At 43.9% G+C, this 26,030-nt stretch overlaps 1 protein-coding gene across 3 annotated transcripts in view; it reads right to left on the bottom strand.

Moving 5' to 3' along the window:
* Window positions 1–24,211, bottom strand: part of CYTH3 (cytohesin 3) — a 115,170-nt gene extending 90,959 nt beyond the window's left edge. For 2 of the 3 annotated variants that reach the window (XM_055292367.2, XM_055292368.2), the window contains exon 1: window positions 24,033–24,210. In XM_055292367.2, coding sequence (XP_055148342.1) covers window positions 24,033–24,066 — 34 coding nt within the window. In that variant the 5' untranslated portion in view covers window positions 24,067–24,210. Of the gene's footprint in view, window positions 1–24,032 lie in introns of all 3 variants that reach the window. The other variant, XM_055292366.2, reaches the window with a different exon arrangement.
* Window positions 24,212–26,030: the final 1,819 nt, after the last annotated feature.

Below are 26,030 nucleotides of genomic sequence, written 5' to 3'. Positions count from 1 at the left end.
CCAATCTCTGTAAAGAAAATTTGCTTGTGGGTAAAATGCTGTAGACTGCTCAAAACAAGAGGAACAGGACAGCACGCCAGAGAAGAGTGCAGAGAACACTCCCAGCACAGTAGCTTCGGAGGGCCTTTGAATTCTCCTTGTTTGCAGCACGATTTCCATGATCACCAACAGAACCCGAATCCGAACACTCTAGTTACTAGTCTGAGCAGAGCCCTGTGACGGGCTGTCCAGAAGCTGCTCCTGCTTACTCTAAATCCTCCTTCTGTTTTATCTGCTCATAGGTTTCCCATTTGTAGTTTCCTTCCAAAAGTGTGTTACACTCTATCCTTTGCCAAAGGTCCCCTTCTCAGGCTCTTTTTTCCCCACCTACATTGAGGTACAATTGACAACTAAAAATTGGATATATTCAAGGTGTACATCTCAATGTCTTGATTAAGGAGACACTGTGAAATGACGACCACAGTCAAGAAGATTAACGTACCTGTCGCCTCACATAGTTACCTTGTGCGTGTGTGGTGAGAATACTTAGAATCACTCTCTGCAAATTTCAAGCATACAATATGTTATCTCTAACTGTAGTCACAGGGCTGTACATGAGGTCTCCAGAATTTATTCATCTTACAAATGCAAGACTGTACGCTTTGACCAACTTCTCCCCACTTGCCCCCCATCCTAGTCTCTTCCCTGTCATTTGCTGAGATTTTGGGGTGAACAGGGGATGGAAATTTGTTGTCCTACGTCCACCACTGGGATCACACTGGAACCCCCGAGAAGCAGACTCTTCACGCTTCTGTCAACAGATTTCAGTATGGCTCCCTTGGGGAATTCTGTTTCTTGAACCCACTATTGGTCTTCAGAGAGAGTAAAAACTTTCTACAGACAACATGATTCTATTCCAGATGCAACTGTTCATAAGATTATCAACTTAAGGATTTCAACAGCAAGGATATGATGTGGTCCTTCAAATAATACGGGTTAAAATAAACTTCAACTTCTTCAATAGGAAGAAAGCACAAGCAAACCTAAAAACCTTCAAGATAGCACACAGCCACAGATTCAACCATGTGACAGAGGTGAGCAAAACCTCTCTGACCACTCCCAACACTAAAACCAATCCAGGTCTCAGTTCCACCCACAGGAGAAGCACAGACACTGACACTGAATCAAGCTGCAACACAGATGAACCTGGGAAAGTGACTCATGCCACAACATGGATGAACCTGCTAAATGAAAAATGCCAAACACAGAAGACCACATATTCTATGATTCCATTTACGTGACATGTCCATAGAAACAAAAAGTCAATGAATGACTGCCAGGGGTTGGAGAGGAGGGAATGACAGCTAATGGGGACCAGGTTCTTTTTGAAGTGATAAAAATGTTCTAAAATTAGATAGTGGTGACGGTTGCACAACTTTATGAATATACTAAAAGCCATTCAATTGTGTAATTTAAAAGGATGATTGTAATGGCATGTGGATTATAGTGATTTCGAAAAAGAGAATAGGTGCTTTATTACCAAATAGACTGAAGGTGCACAGTCCCTCGCTCCTGTAATACTTCACTGGATCAGAAATTACTTCAGAGCACAGGGTCTCTGCTACAACACAGAGCAGCAAACCAATCATATAAACCTGAGAAAAGCCGGGCTCAGTGGCTCATGCCTGTAATCCCAGCACTTTGGGAGGCCGAGGCGGGTGGATTAACTGAGGTCAGGAGTTCAAGACCAGCCTGGCCAACATGGTGAAACCCCATCTCTACTAAAAATACAAAAATTAGCTGGACGTGGTGGCGGGTGCCTGTAGTCCCAGCTACTTCGGAAGTTGAAGCAGGAGAATCTCATGAATCCAGGTGGTGGAGGTTGCAGTGAGCCGAGATCACGCCATTGCACTCCATCCTGGACAAGAGCGAAACTCTGTCTCAAAAAAAATAAATAAAATAAATAAATCTGAGAAGAAAGCTACCAGACTATTCTTAAGTTTGTTTTTTTTTTTTAAAGGAGTAATAATGAGGCAGGAGTGAAGGAGGGGAGACATGCAGGAACAAAAGCGTTTCTTTCAGTGGGAGGCAGAAAATAGAAACGTGTGAGAAGCATGGAGACGGAACCCTCTTAGTGTAAAATAGGAAAGGATTCTTCAAAATACCATTCATGGTGGCGCAGACAGTGCAGCAATCTGTAAAGGACCGCGAAGTTCTCCGTCCTTAAATTTGTTCAGTAGTGCTCATATATTATATCCACTGAAGTGCCACTGGTTTATTATCTCCATAAAGTTTAAACAGCCTTAAGACACTGAACAACATTTTTGTGCTGAATAATAAATATGTTTATGACTGATGCCCTGAACCACGGAAATGTAAAAAAGAGCTTCTAAAAATAGAGTACAGGACTTCAAGGAGGCCTGTCCATAAAATCAAATCTACAAAGAATAACTCAGATGGTTACCACAGAATCGCATGAGTTCTTCACAGGCACCACTGGTATTTAATAGTTCCCAAACAGGACGTCTGGCTACAATTACAAGAAATATGAGAAATCTGACCCCCTCAACATGAAAAAAAGAAAAATGAAATGCTTGAGATACTCAAGTATGTGAAAATCACTAGTCTTATGATCATTACATTGATCATAAAAACCATTTTAAAACATAATTCATCTTCAGCTACAGGGTAGTAATATGGACCTGGTCCTGTTAAGACAGAGCAGAAGACACAAATCTTTTATAGAAATTACACTGAAACAGATAGGCAAATGTGGAATTTAATTTGATTGAACTGCTGATTCTGAATTTATTTGCTGTATGGTAAATGCATAAATGTACTACTGAACAAATTTAAGAGAACCTGGCTTTCTTTCACAGATCCTTGCTATCTCTATACCAGCACGAACATGAACGGTATTTTGAAGAATCTTTGCCCTATTTTACAAGAGGAGGGTTTAGTTCTCTGGGTTCTCATGCTTTACTATTTTCTGCCTCCAAGGAAAATAATGTGTCAGCCTCACATATATTCTCTGATTACGTGGTGTGTACATAATTAAAAGGGAAAATTAAAATGCCTTCTAGACTAGTCACGAACAAAATTAATACTTCAGAATGGAATTTAAATCAGTCATCTGAAAGGGAGACTCCTAGATCCTGTTGCTATTTCTTGAATACTTTTAGAGGAGTGTCATTTTTTTTCCCACCCTGCCCTTTCCTTTATTGACTTTTCATACAATGAGTTTGCTGTGCCCATCACCGGATACATGAACAACAACAAAAAAGCTACAGCTGGATCCTGTATTAGTCTCAGCTGTAGCTAAAGCTCTTTTTTTAAATCGATAGGAAAGTGTTGAGGGAGGGAAGAAGAAAAAGATGCATTCCTGAGAGATTTAAGGTTTAGTCTTCATCCAAGGATCTGACAGCAAAGTATCTCTTTTGAAAATTATGTAAATATAGTTTGTCTTACTAAATTTTCCAATTCTCAAGTTCATTTCTTTATAAAACCATGGCCAAATATTAAAATAAAATCCTTACTATGTTAAGCCAGATAACTACCTCCAGACGGGTGTGAGTCTAAGAAACCACTGTGTATGCTTGTTCCAAATTCACCCACACACATATTCCATTGACATCTGAACCATTCAGTAACTCCTTCTGGTTACCAACTTAATCCACACTTACCAAAGAACAAGAAAAATGAATGTCACTTTTACCTTGAATCAAAATGATTTTTAACATATTTACAATAAGAAAATTAAAGAAACTGAAGCACTTATCAATTCTGCTTACACATGCAATCTAGTCATAGGATGCAAATAATGATATTAGGCAATGAGCCTAGACTCTTCAAAAAGGTGTCACCAAAACAATTTTTTTTTTTTTTTTTTTGAGACAGTCATACTGTGTCCCCCAGGCTGGAGCACACTGGCAGAATCCTGGCTCACTGCAACTTCTGCCTCCTGGGTTCAAGCACTTCTTGTGCCTCAGCCTGGGATTTCAGGTATGCACCACCATGCCCGGTTAATTCTTTTGTATTTTTAATAGAGATGGGGTTTCACCATGTTGGCCAGGCTGGTCTTGAACTCCTGGCCTCAAGTGATCCGCCTGCCTCAGCCTCTCAAAGTGCTGAAATTACCGGCATGAGCCATCGTGCCCAGCCACCAAAACACATTTTAAAATAAAAAACAGCCAGGCACGGTGGCTCACGCCTGTAATCCCAACACTTTGGGAGGCCAAGGTGGGCGGATCACAAGGTCAGGAGTTCGAGACCAGCCTGGCCAATTTGGTGAAACCCCATCTCTACTAAAAATACAAAAATTAGCCGGGCGTGGTGGCGGGCACCTGTAGTCCCAGCTACTGGGGAGGCTGAGGCAGGAGAATCACTTGAACCCGGGAGGCCAAGATCATGCCACTGCACTCCAGCCTGGGTGACAGAGTGAGACTCTGTCTCAAAAATAAAAATAAATAAATAAAAATAAAAAATAAACAAAAGAGGCCAGGTGCAGTGCCAGGCACCTGTAATCCCAGCTACTCAGGAGGGTGAGGCAGGAGAATCACTTGAACCCAGGAGACGGAGGTTGCAGTGAGCCGAGAGATCGCACCACTGCACTCCAGCCCTGGCCACAGAGCAAGACTCCACCTCAAAAACAACCAAACAACAACAACAAAATAAATAAGACTGAAGAGAGATAACTAAATAGGAGGTGTAAATCTTAATTAGAGCCCAGATAGGTTAAAAAAAAAAAAAAAAAAAGAAAGCTATAAAAACATTTCGGTAACAACTGGGGAAAGCAGAATGTGTACTATTTTGGAACAATATTATGGAATGACTGTTAGTTATCCTAAGAATGATAACGGCTGTAGTTATGTAGGAGAATGTCCTTAGGAGACGAGTGCTAAAGTATTTATTTGAAAAGTGTTATGATATTTGTTACTTTTTGAGACGGAGTCTTGTTCTGTCACCCAGGCTGGAGTGCAGTGGCATGATCTCAGCTCACTGCAACCTCCACCTCCCAGGCTCAAGCAATTCTCATGCCTCAGCCTCCCAAGAAGCTGAGATTACAGGCGCACACCACAATGCTTGGCTAATTTTTTATATTTTTAGTAGAGACAGGGTTTCACCATGTTGGCCAGGCTGGTCTCGAACTCCTGACCTCAAATAATCTGCGCACCTCAGCCTCCCAAAGTACTGGGATTATAGGCGTGAGCCACCGCACCCGCCTGTTTGTATCTTGCTTTCAAATGAGTTCAGTCACACACACACACAAATTGTAATATAAAGACAGACAAGCAAATGTGGCCAAATGTTAGCAGCTGGTGAATTTAGGTGAAAGACATATAGGATTCATTGCACCATTCCTTCAACTTTTCTGTAGATTTGAACATTTTCAAAATACAAAGTTGGGAAGAAAAGATATAAATCATATTGCCAATCATCGGTTATCCCTAAGCCCAAATACAACAATTCTTCCAACTCACTCTGCTCAGTATGTAAAGACAGGCAGGCCAGAGGCTTAACACATTGATGACTAACAGTTTTGAATGCCTACTATTACAATCGTCGAGATTTTTGATAAATTCTTCATATAAATAATTTCACTTGGGTTTTTTAACAACCATCTTGCATATGAGAAAACTGAAGCTTAGGGAGATTAAGTAACTTACACAAAATCACAAGGCTAGAAATGACAGAGCTGCAGATATTTACCTAAAAATATGTCAACACCAATCAGGCTCAAATGTTTAAACAAACTCATGTAAGCATACAGAAAGTATGAATACAAATTCTCAGAACCATTAACATTATAGATGATAATATTCTGCCTTGAACAAGGGGAATTATCCGAAATATCCTCAATGGCTAACCTGATACAGCAAACAGGCAAAAGTTCTGAAATCCTAATTCCCAGAGACCCCAAGGGAAAAGAGGGCCTCTCCAATCCCACAGGACTAAGACTATTTAGGAAGGAATGGCTACATAGTTATCTCCAGCATGATGCATCCCAACAGAGTCGGCCGTGAAGAAGCTGGGCTGAGGACCAAAAAGGCTCCCACCACAGCACTGCAGTAGCCCTGGGGGTCCAGCACCTAATCAGGACAGGGAGGGACGGATATGTTAGGGACATCAGGAGAAAACAGCTTCAACTTCAAGTCTCTTATGAAATTAAGGAATTACAGACTCCCCTCTCTAGAATGTAGAGGAGATGCTCAGGTTAGTGTGACTACCCAAGCTTGACCTTTAATCTTTTTTTTTTTTTTTTTTTTTTTTGAGACGGAGCCTCGCTCTGTCACCCAGGCTGGAGTGCAGTGGTGCCATCTCGGCTCACTATAAGCTCCGCCTCCCAGGTTAATGCCATTCTCCTGCCTCAGCCTCCCGAGTAGCTGGGACTACAGGTGCCCGCCACCACGCCCGGCTAACTTTTTGTATTTTTAGTAGAGATGGGGTTTCACCGTGTTAGCCAGGATGGTCTCGATCTCCTGACCTCGTGATCCGCCCACCTCGGCCTCCCAAAGTGCTGGGATTACAGGCGTGAGCCACCGCACCTGGCTGACCTTTAATCTCTAACCAAAGTTGAAATGGCCCTGTCAATAACTTTACAACTCTAAGGAAACAGCACTCCCGTAAACTCTGTTTCTGAAATTCCCAGTCACTGATCCAATCGACTACATTTCTTGATGGCTGAAACCAAGATAAAACAGCCTACAGCAAGTCCTGAGACTGGAGAACTTCGGCGGGGATATTCTCTCCAAAGGGAGTCACTGACCACTGGTTCAGGCAGAGGGCCCTAGAGCACACTCCCATTTGTGGAACTCCCAGGCAGGCCTGCACCAAACCTCAAGGGGCCTGGAAGGACTAGGATAGTGGACTTCTCTCTGAAGACACAAATTCTTTGCTACCCTTTACAGGTAAAACGGAAATGGGAGATAAAAGTTTTAGCGCAGAACTTAACAAGACTTCTGAAATAGATGGTCTTCTTTACCTTTAGATGCAAGACAGTCTGCTCTTCACCAGGATCATAATAGGTAATACCTGACAGGAAGACATGCAAAGAGAGAAGCCCCCAGACTCCTCTACTGAGAAGAGCAAAGTGGGGAGGGGTAGAAGCAGTGGGAAGGTAATAGAGACTTAAATCCTAAAACAAATGTCCAAGTACTAATAGCAGCAGAACCCAGGGGAAATAGCTTATGTTCTTTCCAGATTAAAAAAATTAAAAAGTCATGTTCTGCATGTCCAGCCAAATTACTGGGCATTTGTGAGGCAGAGCAACTACTGGGGGAGCCAAGGGAGGGCAGGACACACCACATCCATTTGGACTCTGCTCCCTCTGTGAGCTGTCATCAAGAGGGAATGCTAGCAGGACAACGTGTGGCAAGCAAGAGCTAGCAGACTTCAAGACCAGTCTGACCACAAAAAGGAAGGAAAGAAGGGATTTGACTTTCTTTTGTGAAAACTGAAACATCCTAGTAACCATTTGACTAGTATACAGCTTAACCACTACTTTAAACTAAATTTCAGGAACATAGTCCGTAACAGACAACCTGTGATTCCCGAGAAAACACAACATTTTAGAAGACTTATCCAATGTGAAGATTTTTTTTTACTTAAGACAATGAAAGGCATCATTTATTCTCGAAATGTGTCATGCTCTCAGAAGTGTGGTCATATACTGAATCAAAGTCTACAATCGCTCATCCTCCCACGCCTGGGAAATACAGCCTCATCATGTGAACAGGCCAAACACTCAAAAGACACTAAAATTCTTCAATTTTCCCATACTCTAACACAAACAAAACTGAATTCATTTGTCTGATCCTTTCTCAACTCAAAAAAATTTTAATCTAATTACTGAAAGTTGGAAAAGGACATTCTTGATTATTTTATTTCCTCTCTGTAAAGAACTAAAAGGAAGTCCTGTCTTCTAACAGAATATTAAATTGCCAATGCCACCTTTGATTATTGCATATTTCTAAATGTACGTGTTAAAATACACATAAAGATTTGCCAAACGAAACAATGTATTTCTAAGAATACGAAAATGTATTTTGTTTTATTAAAAGGGGAGAAAGTGTTAATCTCAAAAAGAAAATACAACCTAGCCAAGTTCTTAAAGTAATATTTATATGCTTAATGAATATTTATGGAAGAGAAAAGGTGTTTTTCTCTTTGCACTCTATGGCAAGGAGATCCTTACTGAATGAATGACAGAATGAAACCTACCTGCTGCTACAGCCAGTATCACGCCAGATGCCTTGAGCTCCAAGTTACAGTACACTGCTACTCAATCATTTAAACAAGAGGGGTATTTACTGTCCCACATGACAGGAAGTGTGGAGGTAGGGAGGTTCCTGGGTGGGTGAAATTCAGCAACAGCACCATCTAGAATCCCGCTGGTCATCCTCAGGGTGTGGGCTTGGAAATGGACAGGCTTAATTAAGAGCCATTGTGAATGCAAGCTGGCTACTCATCCAGGCCCAACAATGTCTAGCATAAGAAATGCAACAGGGCTGGGCACAGTGGCTCACTCCTGGAAGGATCACTTGAGGCCAGGAGTTTAGGAACAGCCTGGGCAACGTAGCAAGATCTTGTTTCTATAAAAAAAAATTTTTTTTTCCAAAAAATATTTTTAAATTAGCGGAGCGTGGTGGTGAGGGCTTAGTTACTTGAGAGGCTGAGGTGGGGGGATCACTTGAGCCAAGGAGGTTGAGACTGCAAAGAGCCATGATCATGCCACTGTACTCTGGCACAGGAGACAGAGCAAGACCCAGTCTCAAAAAAGAAAAGAAAAGAAAAGAAAAGAAAAGAAAAGAAAAGAAAAGAAAAGAAAAGAAAAGAAACGCAACTCCTCATATGTTTATTTGTGAAGGAAGAAACTTCTTGGAGACATCTCCCTGCAAACTGCCCTGCACATTGGCCAGACTTGGGTGACACTTTCACCTCTCCTCCACTTATGGATAAAGAAAGAGGGATTATCCCACCTGCTTAGACTATTTAAGATACAGCCCTTTGTGGTGATAAAGTCCTCTTCCCTGATGGGTAAATATGTAAACAATTCATGGTTCTGTGGGCAAAGAAGCAAAGAAGGGTGGATTTGCAATAGGGCATCAACAATGTCTTCTACACAGAGTCAAATATGGCTGTAACAATGACCACAAGCTACAAGGCAACAGGCAACAGAGAAATAAACTGGTTGTTCAATCCTTCTTCTGCCCCCCAAAATACCTACGTCCCATTTTATGGTTTCAAATCAAGAGCTGTTATTTAAGTTACATTTTATAGAAACGAAAAAAGATTGTTTAAAGTCTATCAGCCACCCTAATTCTTGAATCAACTATAATAATAGCTCAATAATTACTGCTTTAATGAACCCTCATATTATCAAATTGTGGTTTTACAGAACTTCCAGAATGTGAAATAATAAATGCAACCCAGATGTTCACTAAAAAATGAAAACAAGATTGTTTTTACTTCATAGCAACCAAATAGGTCAACCCATTTCCTCCTTCAGAGAATTCTCAGAGGACCACAAACTCCACTCAAAGAGCATGTGTTTCATATGCATCTGTCCAGAGAAAAGGGAAACTCTGCTGTCCAAAATAAACGGAGAATATTATATGTTCCCATGAAAGTGAATTAGAAAGTTGCAGTAAGGCTGTGTCTACACATTGCCAAACATCTGGATGAAAACTTGGGGAAAAAAATCACTAATTACCTAGATATTGGGAAATACTTTCTGATCATCATCCAAATGCTTTGTTTTACAGCAAATTGCTGATTTTATTAATTACAGACATAAGTTTTTCAAAAGAAGACTATAGTAATTAACAATAGCCCTGTTGAGAGTTTAAAGCAGGAACTTTATAGCAGCATGCTGCTATAAAGACACATGCACACGTATGTTTATTGCGGCACTATTCACAATAGCAAAGAGTTGGAACCAACCCAAATGTCCAACAACGATAGACTGGATTAAGAAAATGTGGCACATATACACCATGGAATACTATGCAGCCATAAAAAATGATGAGTTCGTGTCCTTTGTAGGGACATGGATGAAACTGGAAAACATCATTCTCAGTAAACTATCGCAAGGACAAAAAACCAAACACCGCATGTTCTCACTCATAGGTGGGAATTGAACAATGAGAACTCATGGACACAGGAAGGGGAACATCATGCTCCGGGGACTGTTGTGGGGTGGGGGGAGGGGGGAGGGACAGCATTAGGAGATACACCTAATGCTAAATGACGAGTTAATGGGTGCAGGAAATCAACATGGCACATGGATACATATGTAACAAACCTGCACATTGTGCACATGTACCCTAAAACCCTAAAGTATAATAAAAACAAAATAAATAAAAAATAAAAAAAAATAAAAAATAAAGCAGGAACTTTTATTCTCTCCTATTTGAACAGCGTTCTTGGTGACTTACTAAAAATCAAGTCAGCTAAGAGAGTAAATTTACTCTAGGAAAGTAAATCAAAAAATCTTCTTGGCCAACTGAAATTGACTCAGGTGAGTCTCTTCTAATATTTACATAATACTGAAAAGATATTTATCCAAAATAAATGCTTGCTGTATTGGCCCCAGCCAAATTATAAAGCACTACAGAATCTCATGTCTGTTCTATGTTAATTGGGTACCTGACATTAACTATAAAAAGTTTATGTTTGGTTAACTTCAAAAATCAGGATGGAGAGTCATGTATTTTCTACTCTCATTTAAATGTTTTACTATTTTCCCTACAAACTCAAACTATTTTACATACATATTTTATTTATATATATATAATTTTTTTTTTTTTGAGACGGATTTTTGCTCTTGTTGCCCAGGCTGGAGAGCAATGGCACGATCTCAGCTCACCACAACCTCCGCCTCCCAGGTTCAAGCGATTCTCCTGCCTCAGCCTCCTGAGTAGCTGGGATTACAGGCATGCACCACCACACCCAGCTAATTTTGTATTTTTAGTAGAAACAGGGTTTCTTCATGTGGTCAGGCTGGTGTGGAACTCCCAGCCTCAGGTGATCCACCCTCCTCGGCCTCCCAAAGTGCTGGGATTACAAGGCGTGAGCCACCGCGCCTGGCCAATATTTAATATATCTTAAGCAGCTTTTAGGGTACTTTGACAAAACCTATTTTTTAAATTTCATTTCATTTCAAAAGTTTCAATAGTCCCATATTACAGGCTGACAAACCCGCTTTCTAAAGGATCTGCCAATAATTTCTTAGAACTAATCTACCTCTCCCAAAGTTACTTATACTAAGAGTGTGAGAATGTAAACAGCATTATTATTCTAACATGCCTGATATAAATGATTATTGGTCTCCTGTGAAAACTTCCTTGAGAAGTATTTTGCTGCAAAACAAACATACCCTTCCCTCACTGAGCTCCAGCCACTCAGGCTTCCCCTGTATTCTCGTAACATGCCACATTTCCAATTAAGGCCCATGGCACATGCCTTTCCTTCAGCAAAGACACACCTTCCCCCACTAGCTCCTTAGCCCACTCCAGTCTAGCTAGCTCCCTGCCTCTCCCTAAACTGTTTTTCTTTAACATCACCAAGTCCAGTAGACATGTCTCCATCCCCATTTTAGGCCGACTCTAAGTGCATTCAATACAGCTGATCACTCCTCTCTTCTGCAATGCCACACAATCTTCAAGGCTTCCTAGGCCTCACTGGTTACCCTCCCAGTCACCTTTGCTGCACTGTCCTCAGTCCTAGGATTTTTCTCCTCTCTCAACTCTCTTCCCTATGTGAGCTCTTTCACTCACATGAATTAAAATCTCCCCAATGTTTATCTCCTACCCAAATTAGTCTTCTGAGCAGCAGACTGACACAGCCAACTGCCTACCATCTCCACTAGGATATCTCACTGACAAGTCCATTTTAAATAGCAAAATTGAATTCCTGAGTCTGCTTCCAGTAAAAGCTGACTAGCTCATTGCAGACCAACCTTTCTGCCAAGAACAACTTAAAAAGCTGAACAAATTATTAGAAACAACTGTTTGAAGGCATCAGCGAGCTACCCATGCAGTGAGGACTCTGGAGGCCAGGATTCCAGAGAGAAAAGGGGAGTGCAGAGAAGTGAGCCCAATCACCAGGGCCACTTTTCTCCTTGAGGGATTTGCCAATTCACAGCAGAAGCTGGGAAGCCAAAATACCAAGCAGAAACAAGTGACTGAGAATCCAAGAAGGTCAGCAGAATAGCCACCAGTCTTAGGGGACTGAGGGGACAAAAATTAGAGTTCAGGGGCTGCCAAGTAGAAGAGGCCCTGGGAAGCATCCCAAGCTTTCAGTGGGAACCACTGAAGGCTGTAACCTAGAAGAAGGGTAAACCAGAATAGACCAAGCCTCATAATTTTAAAATGATATTCCAGCCAGGTGAGGTGGCTCAGGCCTGTAATCCCAGCACCTCTGGAGGCTGAGGCAGGCAGATCATTTGAGGCCAGGAGTTCAAGACCAGTCTGAGAAACATAGTGAGACCTTGGTTCTACAAAAATAAAAAATAATTAGCTGGGCATGGTGGCATGTGCCTATAGTCCCAGCTACTTGGGAGGCTGAGGTAGGAGGATCATAGGATCATTTGAGCCTGACTGTGCTCCAGCCTAGGTGACAGAGTGAGACTCTGTCTCAAAAAAAAAAAAAAAAAAAAAAGAGCAAAGTGATATTCCCTTACTTTTAACTGCCTGCCAAATCCTCAAATGACGACAAGGGGCAGGGTCTTGAAGCATCTCTATAATTTTTCATATACATTGTCCAGAACTTAAAGCTCAACAGGCATATCTAGAATCAAGATCACATGACTGAAAACCAAGGATAAAACAGACAACAGAACACACAAGGCATCCAAATATCGGAGTTATCAGACACAGACTTTAAAATAACTGTGATTCGTATAATAAAGCAGTTGACAAGATAAAAAACGCCAGCAGAAAATTGGAATCTTTAAAAAAAAAAAAAAATCAAGAAAACTGGAAGGCCAGGCGCGGTGGCTCATGCCTGTAATCCCAGCACTTTGGGAGGCCGAGGCGGGCGGATCACCAGGTCAGGAGATCGAGACCATCCTGGCTAACATGGTGAAACCTCGTCTCTACTAAAAATACAAAAAAATTAGCCGGGCATGGTGGCAGGCGCCTGTAGTCCCAGCTACTCGGGAGGCTGAGGCAGGAGAATGGCGTGAACCCGGGAGGCAGAGCTTGCAGTGAGCCGAGATTGCGCCACTGCACTGCAGCCTGGGCGACACAGTGAGACTCCAACTCAAAAAAAAAAAAAGAAAGCTGGAAAAGACAGTAATGGAAATTAAGAACTCACTGAATGAGTTTAACAGCAATTACAGCTGAAGAAAGGATTAGTACAATGGAATATAAGTCAGAAGAAGATATAGAGTGAACCATGGAGAGGCAAAGGGATAAAGAACACAGAAAAGAATCTAAGACATACAGGACACGACACAGAGGACATGTTTAATGCACAGGTAATTACAGTCCTGGAAGGACATGAGACAGGAAATGCAGCAGAAGCAATCAATGAAGAGATAATGAACAAGAATTCTGTAAATCTAATTTAAGATCAAGCTTTGTCATAGCACTGCCAAAAAGAAGAAAAAGAACAACTGATCCGAAGCAGGATACACTTGAGGAAAACCACATCTGGACACACCACGTAACAGCTGAAAACCAAACCCAAAGAGAACATCTCAAAAGCAGCCTAAAGGGAAGAAAAAACACACTAACTGGAAAAGACAGACAAGACTGATGCAGCTGACTTCTCCACAGAATCAATGGAAGCCAGAAGGCAATCAAATTACCCCTTCAAAACACTGTAGAAAGGCCAGGCTCAGTGGCTGATGCCTGTAATCCCAACACTTTGGATCACTTGAGGCCAGTAGTTCAACACCAGCCTGAGCAACATAGTGAGACCTCCCATCTTCACAAAAAAAAAAAAATTGCAATAAATTAACTTGAAAGCCTCCAACTATAATCCTGATGAAACTATCCTTCAAAAACAGAGGCAAGCTTAGCACAGTGGCACATGCCTGTAGTCCTAGCTACTCAGGAGGCTGAGGCAGGAGGACTGCTTGAGCCCAAGAGTTCAAGGCTGCAGTGAGCTATGATGGCGTCACTGCTCTCCAGCCTAGGCAACAGAGCGCGACTCTGTAATAAAAAAATTGTGTTTAAGTGGAGGCAAAGAAAAGATATTTTTGACCAAAAAAAAAAAAAAAAAAAGAACCCTCACAATAGTTTTTTTCCCCTGTTCATTAAGCAACACCACTACCAATCGAGAAACCTAGCCATATTTGATTCCTACAGTTCTTTTATCTCTAACCTTCTCCAACCTAACAGTATGTCCATCTGATTCTCCAAAATACATTCTATCCCGTAACAAGAGCTCACTTATGAGAAACCTTCACATGTACCCCTGAACCTAATATAACATTTTTAAAATATATATTTTGTCACTATAAAGCAACACAAATTAAAGCAATACATCATTTCTTACTCATGAGATAGGCAAATATTTAAAAGTAAGGCAAACACTGTGTGCTGATTAGAATGCTGGGAAATCACACTACTCAAAAGCCCCTAATGAGAAAGCAATCGGCCCGGCGCGGTGGCTCACGCTTGTAATCCCAGCACTTTGGGAGGCCGAGGCGGGCGGATCACGAGGTCAGGAGATCGAGACCACGGTGAAACCCCGTCTCTACTAAAAATACAAAAAAATTAGCCGGGCGTGGTGGGTGGCAGGCGCCTGTAGTCCCAGCTACTCGGAGAGGCTGAGGCAGGAGAATGGCGTGAACCCGGGAGGCGGAGCTTGCAGTGAGCCGAGATTGCGCCACTGCACTCCAGCCTGGGCGACAGAGCGAGACTCTGTCTCAAAAAAAAAAAAAAAAAAGAGAAAGCAATCTGTTATCTATTAAAACTGAAGCATGCCTATAACTCACAACTGCAATTCTAGAAATATACTCTAGACAAACTCACATTTGTGAGGGGAGAGAAGACTAAGGAGCTCACCTCAGTACCATTTGTAACACCACCAGTGTAACACTGACATTAAGAAGTTGAACACAGGGCTAGGCCTGGTGGCTCACACCTGTAATCCCAGAACTTTGGAAGGCCGAGGCAGGCGGATCACTTGAGGTCAGGAGTTCGAGACCTGCCTGGCCAACATAGCAAAAACCTGTCTCTACTAAAAATACAAAAAAATTTACCAGGGCATGGTGTTGCAAGCCTGTAATCCCAGCCACTGAAGTGGCTAAGGCAGAAGAATCGCTTGAACCGGGGAGGTAGAGGTTGCAATGAGCCAAGATCGCACCACTACACTCCAGCCTGGGAAACAGAGTGAGGACACTGTCTTCAGAAAAAAAAAAAATGTTCAACACAGGACAAGATAGACAAAATGTGATCGCAGTTAAAATAAACAAGGTCTATATATAATCACAAGGATAATCTCTAATGCAAGCTGCAGAAGATTACATACAGTGTGATCTTGGTTTTATAATCTTTTTAAAACCAATTAGGGCCAGGTGCGGTTGCTCACACCTGTAATCCCAGCACTTTGGGAGGCCGAGGCGGGCGGATCATCTGAGGTCAGAAGTTCAAGACCAGCCTGGCCAACATGGTCAAACCCCATCTCTACTAAAAATGCAAAAAATTAGCTGGGCATGGTGGCGGGCACCTGTAATCCCAGCTACTCAGGAGGCCGAGGCAGGAGAATCGCTTGAACCCAGGAAGCGGAGGTTGCAGTGAGCCAAGATCACACCATTGCACTCCAGCCTGGGCAACAAGAGCAAAACTCCATCTCAAAAGAAAAAAAAAAACAAAAGAGAGACCTGTACATTGCTTACAGAGGCACATGCACATCTGTTGAAGTATGAAACATATACCAGGCCGGGCACAGTGGCTTATGCCTGTAATCCAAGCACTTTGGGAGGCCAATGCAGGTGGATCATTTGCGGTCAGGAGTTCGAGACCAGCCTGGCCAACACAGTGAGACACTGTCTCTACTAAAAATACAAAAATTAGCTGGGTGTGGTGGCACCCGCCTGTAATCCCAGCTACTCAGAAGGCTGAGCCAGAAGAATCGCTTGAACCCAGGAGATGGAGATTGCAGTGAGCTGAGATCACACCACTGCACTCCAGCCTGGGTGACAGAGTGAGACTCCATCTCAAAAAAACAAACAAAAACACCATACACCAGAGGGCCCCATATCAAATTCATAATGGCTGCCTCTAGGAAACACGAAAGCAAAGAGCAAAAGGACCAGGGATTGCTAGACAAAAGTGACTTCAACTTTATTCAGTATTTATTAACAAATATTTACTGAAAGGCTACTATGTACCAAGCACTGTTCTAGATCTTGGAGATATAACTGGATAAAAGCAGAAAATATTACTTTCATAGAACTCATATTGTAAGAGAAAAGAAACATATATAATAGGTAAGGGGTGACACGTGCTAAGGGAGAAAAACGGAGCTGGGAGTAACAATGAATGTGATTTTAGACAGGTTGGTCAAGGAAGATTTCTGTGGTAAGGAAACATTTGAGCAGAAACTTGAACAAAGCAAGGGTACACCACATGCAGGTATCTAAGAGGAAACCACCACAGGGGCAGCAGGTGCAAAGGCACTGAGACAGGAGTGTGCTTGGCAAGGAGACCAATGAGACAGACCAGAGTCAGGGAGGAAACGGGAGAGGAGTGATGAAAAATGTCAAACAGATAGCAGGGGACTAGAGTAGTAGTCAAGGGCAGTCCCAAAGGTCAGAATGTTTTTTACATATTGAAAAGGTTATGAAAAAAAAAAAAAGACTTGTGACAGAGATCATATGTGGCCCACAAAGCCTACAAGGTTTACTATCTGGTCCTTTTATTAAAAAAAAAAAAAAAAAAAGCTTGGCTGGGTGTGGTGGCTCATGCCTGTAATCTCAACACTTTGGGAGGCCAAGGCACGCAGATCACGAGGTCAGGAGTTCAAGACCAGCCTGGCCAATATGGTGAAACACCGTCTCTACTAAAAAAAAAAAAAAAAAAAAATTACAAAAAATTAGCCGGGCATGGTGGCATGTGCCTGTAGTCCCAGCTACTCAGGAGGCTGAGGCAGGAGAATCACTTGAACCCAGGAGGCAGAGGTTGCAGTGAGCCGAGATCGCACCACTGCACTCCAGCCTAGGTGACAGAGCAAGACTCCATTTCAAAAAAAAAAAAAAAGAAGAACTTGCAGCCCCCTGAACTACAGCGTGTGGGCCATGGCCATGTAAGGTGGTCTGAGAATAGGATTCTCAATAAACTGAGGAAAGAACAAACTTTAAGAGAGGAGTGACACGACCTACGTGTCAAAGGGAATCGCCCTGGCTGCAGTGTGAACAAGGATGACAAATGGGAGAACTGTGAGAAGGCTTAAGGCAAAAGAAGTAAAAGATGGCACCAAAATTTTGGCCTGAGCAACTGGAAGAAGAACACCACAATATACTGAGATGGAGAGACTTACCAGTAATGCTTTATTTTTTAAAAAATAGACCTTAAAAATGCAACAGAACATTGACAACTATTATGTCAATTCTGAGTAGTGGGAACAAGAGTGCTGGTTTCATTATTCTTTGTAGTTCTCTGTATGTTTTATACAGATATGTTTTATATATATCCTTCCCTCCATATTTCCCACTACCACCCTAACCCACCAAGCCCCATAACTCTCACCTGAACCACTGCAACAACTCCCTTCTCCCAAGTCCTCCCTTCTCCTCCAACCCACTCTCCACTCAGGAGTCAAGAATATGCTTCTTTAAATAGCAGGGGGCAGTAGTTGAGAATCAGGATTCTGAAACAGAAGGCCTGGGTTCGAATCACAGCTCCACCACTTGCTAGCTGTGAAATTTGAGACAAATTACTTAGCTTCCCTATGCCTCCATTTTCCAATCTGAAAATAGTAATATTATGAAGAGTTAAATTAAGACGTAGAAAGTATGCAGGACATAAAGCATCAAGTAAATATTAGCTAAAATTATTGAAATGTAAAACAAATGAGATTTCCCCATTTAAAAATCTTTCAGCAGCTTCATGTACCTAGAATAAAATCTGCATTCCTTAGCTACTGAAAGACTGACATGGCCCCAGTCTATCTCTCCCGCTTCACTGTCTGTTCAAGCCACACAAAGCTGCTTTTAATTCTCTAGAATACTCAGCTCTTGCCAGCTCCATGCCTTTCCTTCTGTCTGGTCCACTATCCCTATAGATTGCACCTCGAAGGGCATTTCCTCAGAGGCCTTCCCTGGCCACGGTCTTTCCCTACACCTCTCCCATCCCACACTTTCTCTTCCTCAATCTCTTGTTTATTTCCTTTAAAACATCTAGCATAATATGTGGTTATTTTATATATAGCTGTTTACCTCTTTTGTCTGTCTCTCCATCTAAACATGAGCTCCATGAACATGGGAAATTTATTTGCTGTATTCACCACTATTAGGCAATGATACAGCTTGGATATATGCCCCGCCCAAATCTCATGTTGAACTGTAATCCCCAATGCTGGAGGTAGGACTTGGAGGGGAGGCAACAGGATTATGGAGGCAGATCCCTCATGGCTCAGTGCTGCCCTTGCAACAGTGAGTGAGTACTCCTGAGATCTGGTCGTTTAACGGTGTGGCATCTCTTCCCTCTTGCTCCTGCTCCGGCCATGTGATGTGCCTGATCCTGCTTCACCTTCCACTATGAGTAAAGAGCTCCCTGAGGCCTCCCCAGGAGCCAAGCAGACGCTGGCACCGTGCCTGTACAGCTACAGCCTGCACAACCATGAGTCCATGAAACCTCTTTTCTTTATATATAACCCAGGCTCAGGTATTTCTTTATAGCAATGCAAAAACGGCATAACACAGACACTAACAGCTCTTGTGCCATGCATAGAAACTGGTATTTGGTAGAGACACCATCAATATTTGAGTAAATGACTACAAAAGAATATACTCTAAGCATAATCTAAAAGCATCCACTTTTTAAACTCTCCAAAGTACATTAGTTAACTTACTTCAGACTGAAAAATAGATAACATTTCATAACCTTACACTGAATATCACATTATCTTTTTGTTGCTGTCTTCCCAGAATATTTTGTTTGTTTTGAGACCAACTCTCACTCTGTCACCAGGCAGTGGTGCTATCTCAGCTCACTGCAACCTCTGCCTCCCGGGTTCAAGCAATTCTCCTGCCTCAGCCTCCTGAGCAGCTGGGACTACAGGTGCGCACCACTATGCCCGGCTAATTTTTGTATTTTTAGTAGAGACGGGGTTTCACCATATTGGCCAGGCTGGTCTCGAACTCCTGATCTCATGATCTACCCGCCTTGGCCTCCCAAAATACTGGGATTACAGGTGTGAGCCATTGTTCCCGGCCGTATTTTTTAATCTATAAAAATTCCCTCAAAAAAGGTGTAAAATGGGTATTTTCTTACCAGCGTATTATGTTTCTATGAAACTGCTTTCCAATTTTAGAAAAACTGAAGATAGATTATCCAAACTTTTTTGAATTTCAAAAAATAAAAAGGCGCATAGTGAAAAGTTTCCTTCCCCCCTATATTCCCCCATCCACTCAGTTCCCATCATCCTCCCCAAACAGGTAACCATTGTTATTGGTTCCTTGTTTCACCTTCCAGGAAATCGGCATGCATCAGCCATCACTTCCTTTTTCAAAACACAAGAATGGGAGCACGCAATGCACATTTTGCTACACTTTGCTCTTGTAATTTTGTTTTGTTTTTTTGAGACAGGGTCTCACTCTGTTGCCCAGACTGGAATGCAGTGGCGCAATCTCGGCTCACCGCAACCTCCACCTCCCAGGCTCAAGCGATTCTCCTGCCTCAGCCTCCTGAGTAGCTGAGATTACAGGCACGCACCACCACGCCCAGCTAATTTTTGTATTTTTTTAGTAGAGACAGAGTTTCACCATGCTGCCCAGGCTGGTCTCGAATTCCTGACCTCAAATGATCCACCCGCCTCGGCCTCCCAAAGTGCTAGGATTGTAGGTGTGAGCCACCGCGCCCGGCCGGCTCTTGTAACTTAAGATATTTTGGAGATCTCTCCATGTCGACTAAGAAAAGAACTTCCTCGTTCCTTTCTACAACTTTACAACCTTATTAACCATCTGGGTATGGATTTATCTGATAAGTCTCTTGCTTGCTGATGGACACTCAAGGCAATAAATAATCTTGTACCTATGTTATCTCACACATGTACAAATATATCTGCAGGTTAAATTCCTAGAACTGGATTGCTGGGTCAAAGGATTTACACACCTGTAATTTTTAAAGTTATTGCCTAAAGCACCTGTATCTATCAGGGTCCACCCAGAGAAACAGAGACATCCAGAGAAACCATCCCTTTAAGAATCTGATATAGAGGGAATTTAATATAAGGAATTAGTGACAGGCGTAATGGAAAAACTGAAAAGCCAAACAGGAAATGATAATCCAAAGATTAGCAAGAGCAAGCTGCTGTTACCACTTCTCAAATAGAGGGTAAAATGGAGGAGGTATTTCCAAGGCTCAAACGCTAGGACCAAGGGGCAGGAGCTGGAGCCAAAAGGAGACAAGGCACGTGCCAGAGACACTCTCTGAGGCAGACCTAGGGGAAATAACCTGTTTTTGTCCTTCCTCCTCCCATTCCTCCTGCCAGTGGCTCCCAGTGGCCAATCCCAGCCAGAAGTCAGCTGACCAAGGGCCTGGGAAATGTTGCCTGCAGGGGTGAGTCCCTGCAGGGAAAGGGCAAGAAACGGATCTGAGCCAACAGGACATGGGCTGGCCCTGCCTGTGACTACTTTACACTCTCACCCGTAAATGTTTGAAACGGCCTTGCCGTTCAAATGTTTCAAACTTGAAACAGACTTTTCACGCTTGGGAGTTATCACCTGTCTGAAGGTGAAAGGTGGGAGCTCAATCTAGTCTTAATTTGCATGTATTTTGTTATGAACAAGGCTCAGCATCTCTTCACCTGAAGCACAGACACCTACATCGATCAGGGAGTGAAGGGCGGCAGAGAGAAGAATGCCAATTATAGTTAATTCACCTCATCTGCCAGCAATGGTCCATTCAGGACCATCAATCAGACAGATGCCCAAACAGGACACGAAGACAATCCCAATGAGCCAAACTAGCCAGCCACCCTCCAAGTAGAGACTTAGCTCAAGAACTGTTCTCGAAAAACTGAAAGGCAACAAAGTCCCATAGGAATTAAAAATGCCTTAACTACACTCTGCACACACTGCAAGGAACAATGTGTTCTTGTAATCTTGTGCCCCCCACTCGCTCCTCTTGTAACTGCCTTCCAGCCATTCATGCCACCATCCTCTCTCTCCTTATCTTGCATTGAAAGAACAATACAGTGGACAAAAAGCTAAATTAACTTATAAAAATAGCAAGTAGGAATCAATTTTTCAAGTCTTTTAACCTGACCATTAACAAAAAAAAGACCTTTTCAGTTATCTTTGGCCTCTACCATAACTACTGTTGTAATAGATTATTTACCCTATCTTTTAAACAAGCTTTAACTGACTCCCCCAGATACAGTTCAACATTATGTACTACACTCTAAAAATATACCAAAAAATGTTATGCTTTATAATCTGCTGGCAACTGAAACGGTTCTCTTTAAAAGAACTCAACGTTATTTTTTAAACATGAATTTTAAAGCATTTAAAAATCTAAATGGTATTAACTGTAAAGAGGTATGTTAACTTCAAAACTTACAACAGTCGAGAGTTAAATATAAGCACATAAAGTTTATACAATTACAATATCACTCATATTTCAAAACTTTGCTTTTCACCTGTTTCAAAAATAAATATCCTAATATTGCCAAAAATATTTTTAAGTGTCTGTCACAAAGCAAGGGAGAAAGCTAGTTATAAACTAAATCAATAAAGGTTAAAAGTTATTTTCCAGCACCTAGCATGCCGGCTGGCATTTTGATGGGCAATCAATAAATAAATCTTCACTGTTGAATGTTCCAGTGAGATGAATTAAATGATACACTTAAAACATTCACGTCTTTGATGGTTTTTTTCAAATCTGAAATACACACTTATTCCAGAAACTTGGAAAATATAAAAAGAAAATAAAATAATCCATGTCACCAATGTTTATGTTGTTTAAACCATGATGTATAAAACTGCTTATTTTAATGGTTGTAAAATACTTCAGTAAACTTCCCATAATTTACCTCACCATGCCCCTACTGTTGGCGTTGATGTTTCCAACTTTTTGCTATTTTAAACAGCATAATACACATCTTTTTACGTGAGGGGTTTATTTCAAGGTTGCTTCCCTGTGATATATTCCCAGAAGAGATATTAACAACCCAAGGACAGTTTTAAGACTTTTGATACTTAACATCATCCTCTGTTAATAGTACTCAAGACCTGCAAATTGCTGGAGCACATTAAAGCCTCCTTTTTTCCTCTTTATTCCTGCTTTTATCTTCAAGTCTACATTTCTTTACTCACAGAGCCCAAAGCACCTTACAAACAAAACTGGCAAGCCATCTAGGTGCCTTGACGCTAATGTCCAACGTCTGCATATTACAGTTGTCTTTCTTTTCGAACAAGGGAAAACTGCTGTGCCCAAATTGTGACAGGCAGGAAACACGACATCCACCGGGAATCCATTCCTTAGGATCTCATGGCTCCAGACGGACAGCCTGACTGTAGGAGGGTTCGCAACTGGGCGCCTTCGTTCCACAGCGCTCCCTTTTCATCAACACACCCACTCGGTGCCACAGTGCTACCCCTAGCTTCAACTATAAGAACTGAACTCGCCAAATGCCATCACGGGTGCCAACTTCCCACCATCCTGGCTGCATCGCGTCTTTCAGCAAAAAAAAATCTCCCCCTGAGCAGCACTTGAATTCTAGAAGGCACCTTGATGATGAACCACTTCATCCTGAAGCATTCAATACTGCTGATTCTTACAGGCAGCTGCTCCGGCAGCCTGTAATTAAGATTTCTCTAAACTGCTCCCTTATTACATGGGGTTCTGATGATTCTGATGATTTCTCTGTCAGCTCAAAGGAGATCTTCAGAAAAGAAAAAAGTCTAGAGAACCTCAACTTCGGCTGTTACTGTAAATACACGGGCATTAACTCTTTGCTTTCCAAAGCGAACACCCACTCCATACAGAGGCACGTTCTTCTGTTTTTAAAATCTAATTCCCAGCATGACCCAGCAGTCATCTGTATTCCACGAAATAATTTCCAACAAACACGATTCCTCCAGCAAGAGGAAACCGAATGTCAGACACAGACCACCTGGGCCACACCGGGCACCGACCCGACCCACTCAGGAGCACACCTGGCTCCGGGCACACCTGGCTCTCCGGTCTCGCCTCGGTGCTGGGTGCAGCTCGTGACCCCCACCCTCGGCTCCACGGAGTTTTTTGCTCACTCTGTCGCGTCTGCCGTTTCCTAAAACGTCTACCCTGAGCTGGACTCCAGCTGGCCCCCTCCCCGTTCGAGCAAATCCAGCGACCGTTTCTGACCCAAAGCCAAGCAGACTGTCACGCTTTCCAACCGTTCCCCCTGCCCTCCTGTCCTGTACCCTCGAGGAGCCTCCAGTGCAAAACTTTCCCCTCCCGGTTTCCCACCGGCTCAGCCGCTTCCGCCCACCTGAGCTGAAAGGGGGCGTCCGAAACGCCGGGCTCCGGAGGGCGTGGACGCCCTTGGCAACAAGATGCGGGGAAGGTCGCCCCGCAAGGTCCCCCGCCCCAGAGGAGCGACACCCAAACCCCGGCCCGAGACTCCGGAGCGACCCCGGCCCGCGGCAGCCCCGGCCTGGTACCGAGACCCTCGCCAGAGCTGGACGGCGACCCCGGCCCGCCCCTCCCTCGGGCCCCCGGAGACCCCGCCTCGGCCCTGGCCCGGCGCGCCTCAGGCCTCCAGCGGACGCCGCTGCCGCTGCCCCCGACCCCATCTCCTCCGGTGAACCCGGGCCCGGCGCCGCGCCCGCGACCCCCGGCCCCCGGACCCGGACCCCAGGCCGCCGGCGAGCCCACCACACCTCCGACACTCACCGCCACCACCCTCGCCGCCGCCGTCTTCATCCATCTTGAGGCCACTCCCGCAGCCGGCGAGCCGGGGGCCGGCAGCAGAGGGGCCGCGGGCTGGGGACGCCGCCGGAGGGAGCGCGCAGGCGACCGGGCGGCTCCTCAGCGCGCGGCCCGGGTCGCGGCCGGGCCTCCTCCCGCCGGGCGGGGCCTCGGTGTTCGGCGTGCAGTCACCTGACCCATGCCCCGCCCCTGCCCGCGGTGGGCGGGGCGTGAGGCCGCGCAGCCCCGCCCTCGGGAGCCGGCCGGGCCCGGCGGCGTCTGCGCTGGGGGAGGCTGTAGACCCAGCCCCTGGGGTGCAGGCTGATCTGGTGTGCGTGGAGCGAAGCCTCCTCGCCCTCAGCATTCCAGTAGCCTGCGGACGGGCGTGGGGCCCCAGACACTGGAACGCGACACTCTGCAAAACCCAGTGGCCAGGGGTGCAACTTGCACGTGCACTCGGGGTAAAAGATGAAGAAACGAACACATTCAGAAGTCAGGCCTGGCCAGGCTCGGTGGCTCACACCTGTATTCCAATACTTTGAGAGGCCGAGGTGGGAGGATTGCTGGAGAACAAAAGTTGGAGACCAGCCCCAGTAACATAGCAAGACCCCATCTCTACAAAAAATTTTTTAAATTACCCAGGCATGGTGGCATGCACCTGTAGTTCCAGCTACTGGGGAGGCTGAGGTGGGAGGTCACGTCACTTGAGCCCAGTAGGTAGAGGCTGCAGTGAGTTATTGCACCACTGCACTCCAGTCTGGGTGACAGAGTGAGACCCTGTCTCAAAAAAAAAAAAAAGAACAAGGTCAGGCTTTCTCCTTCCTAAGACATGCATGTCAGAATAATTCCAGCCTTTCAGCTGTCTTATATTTAATGGAGCCTCTCCTCCTTCCCTCTTGGCGAGTGCATTTTTAAATTAACAAAATGCAGGGCTTGTAAATGAATGTGGTCATGAGGTTGGAACGGAATCCCAATTCAACACACCTGGGGCTCAGCTCGCAAAGGGCATTGTAGGGGTTGGCCAATCTGGCGGCTGATGCCCTTGGAGTTTAGCTCCAGTCTCCCTTGGAGAGCTGCCAGCTGTCCTGGATTTATGATGCAGAAGGAGCTCTGAATTCAGTTTCCCTTGGGCACAGCCAGGGTCCTCAGCACAGGCCTCCTGGGCAGAAGGCCTCCCCTGGCCCCTGCTCCACATCGGTGGGTCTCCTCTCTTACTCCCGTATCTCGCTTCCAGTAACTCCTGAAGCATTGCTTGTGGCCCCTCCCAAGCCTTTCTGCTGGAACTCAATTGCATTAAAGAAAAGCAAACATTGTAATGGAGGAGATAGCTCATCTCTAATATAATTTTCCAGCAACTTTTATATTTACAAGCTGTCCATTGAACCAAAGGATCCTTCTGTTGTCATCTATAAAAGTGGACAACTTTCACCTTTTGGTTCAAGGTTGCGGGATGATTTCAAAGTTCAATTTCCTAATAACCTCAAGAATTAAACACGAAGCATTCTCATGCAACCAAACCCACGAGGGACACTTTTTTTTTGAGACAGGGTCTCGCTCTATTGCCCAGTCTGGATCACACTTCAGCCTCCCAAATAGCTGGGACCATAGGTACATGCCACCACTCATTGGCTGATTTTTGTATTCTTTTTTAGAGACGAGATCTTGCCATGTTCGCCCATGCTTGTCTCAAACTTCTGGACTCAAGTGATTCCCCCCACCTTGGCCTCCCGAAGTGCTGGGATTACAGGCGTAAGCCACCACACCCAGCCAAGGGACACTGCTGCGTGCAAAGGTGTTTGACGGCTTGAGCGACAAAGAGGCACCAGAAAAGGGGTCTGGGAGTCAGGAGATTTAGGGTTCAACTCCCAACCCCCAGACGCGGCTTCCTGATCTTGTTCCCGTCAGCTTTGTTATCTTGGAGATAAGAGCGTAGTTACTGAGAAAAAACGACAGCATTAGTTTGAACTTGATAATGAGATATGC

The sequence above is a fragment of the Symphalangus syndactylus genome, chromosome 9 (assembly GCF_028878055.3).
Source record: "Symphalangus syndactylus isolate Jambi chromosome 9, NHGRI_mSymSyn1-v2.1_pri, whole genome shotgun sequence".
Lineage (NCBI taxonomy): Eukaryota > Metazoa > Chordata > Mammalia > Primates > Hylobatidae > Symphalangus > Symphalangus syndactylus.
Note: the sequence above shows the minus strand (reverse complement) of the source record. Positions and strands in the feature narration are given on the sequence as shown.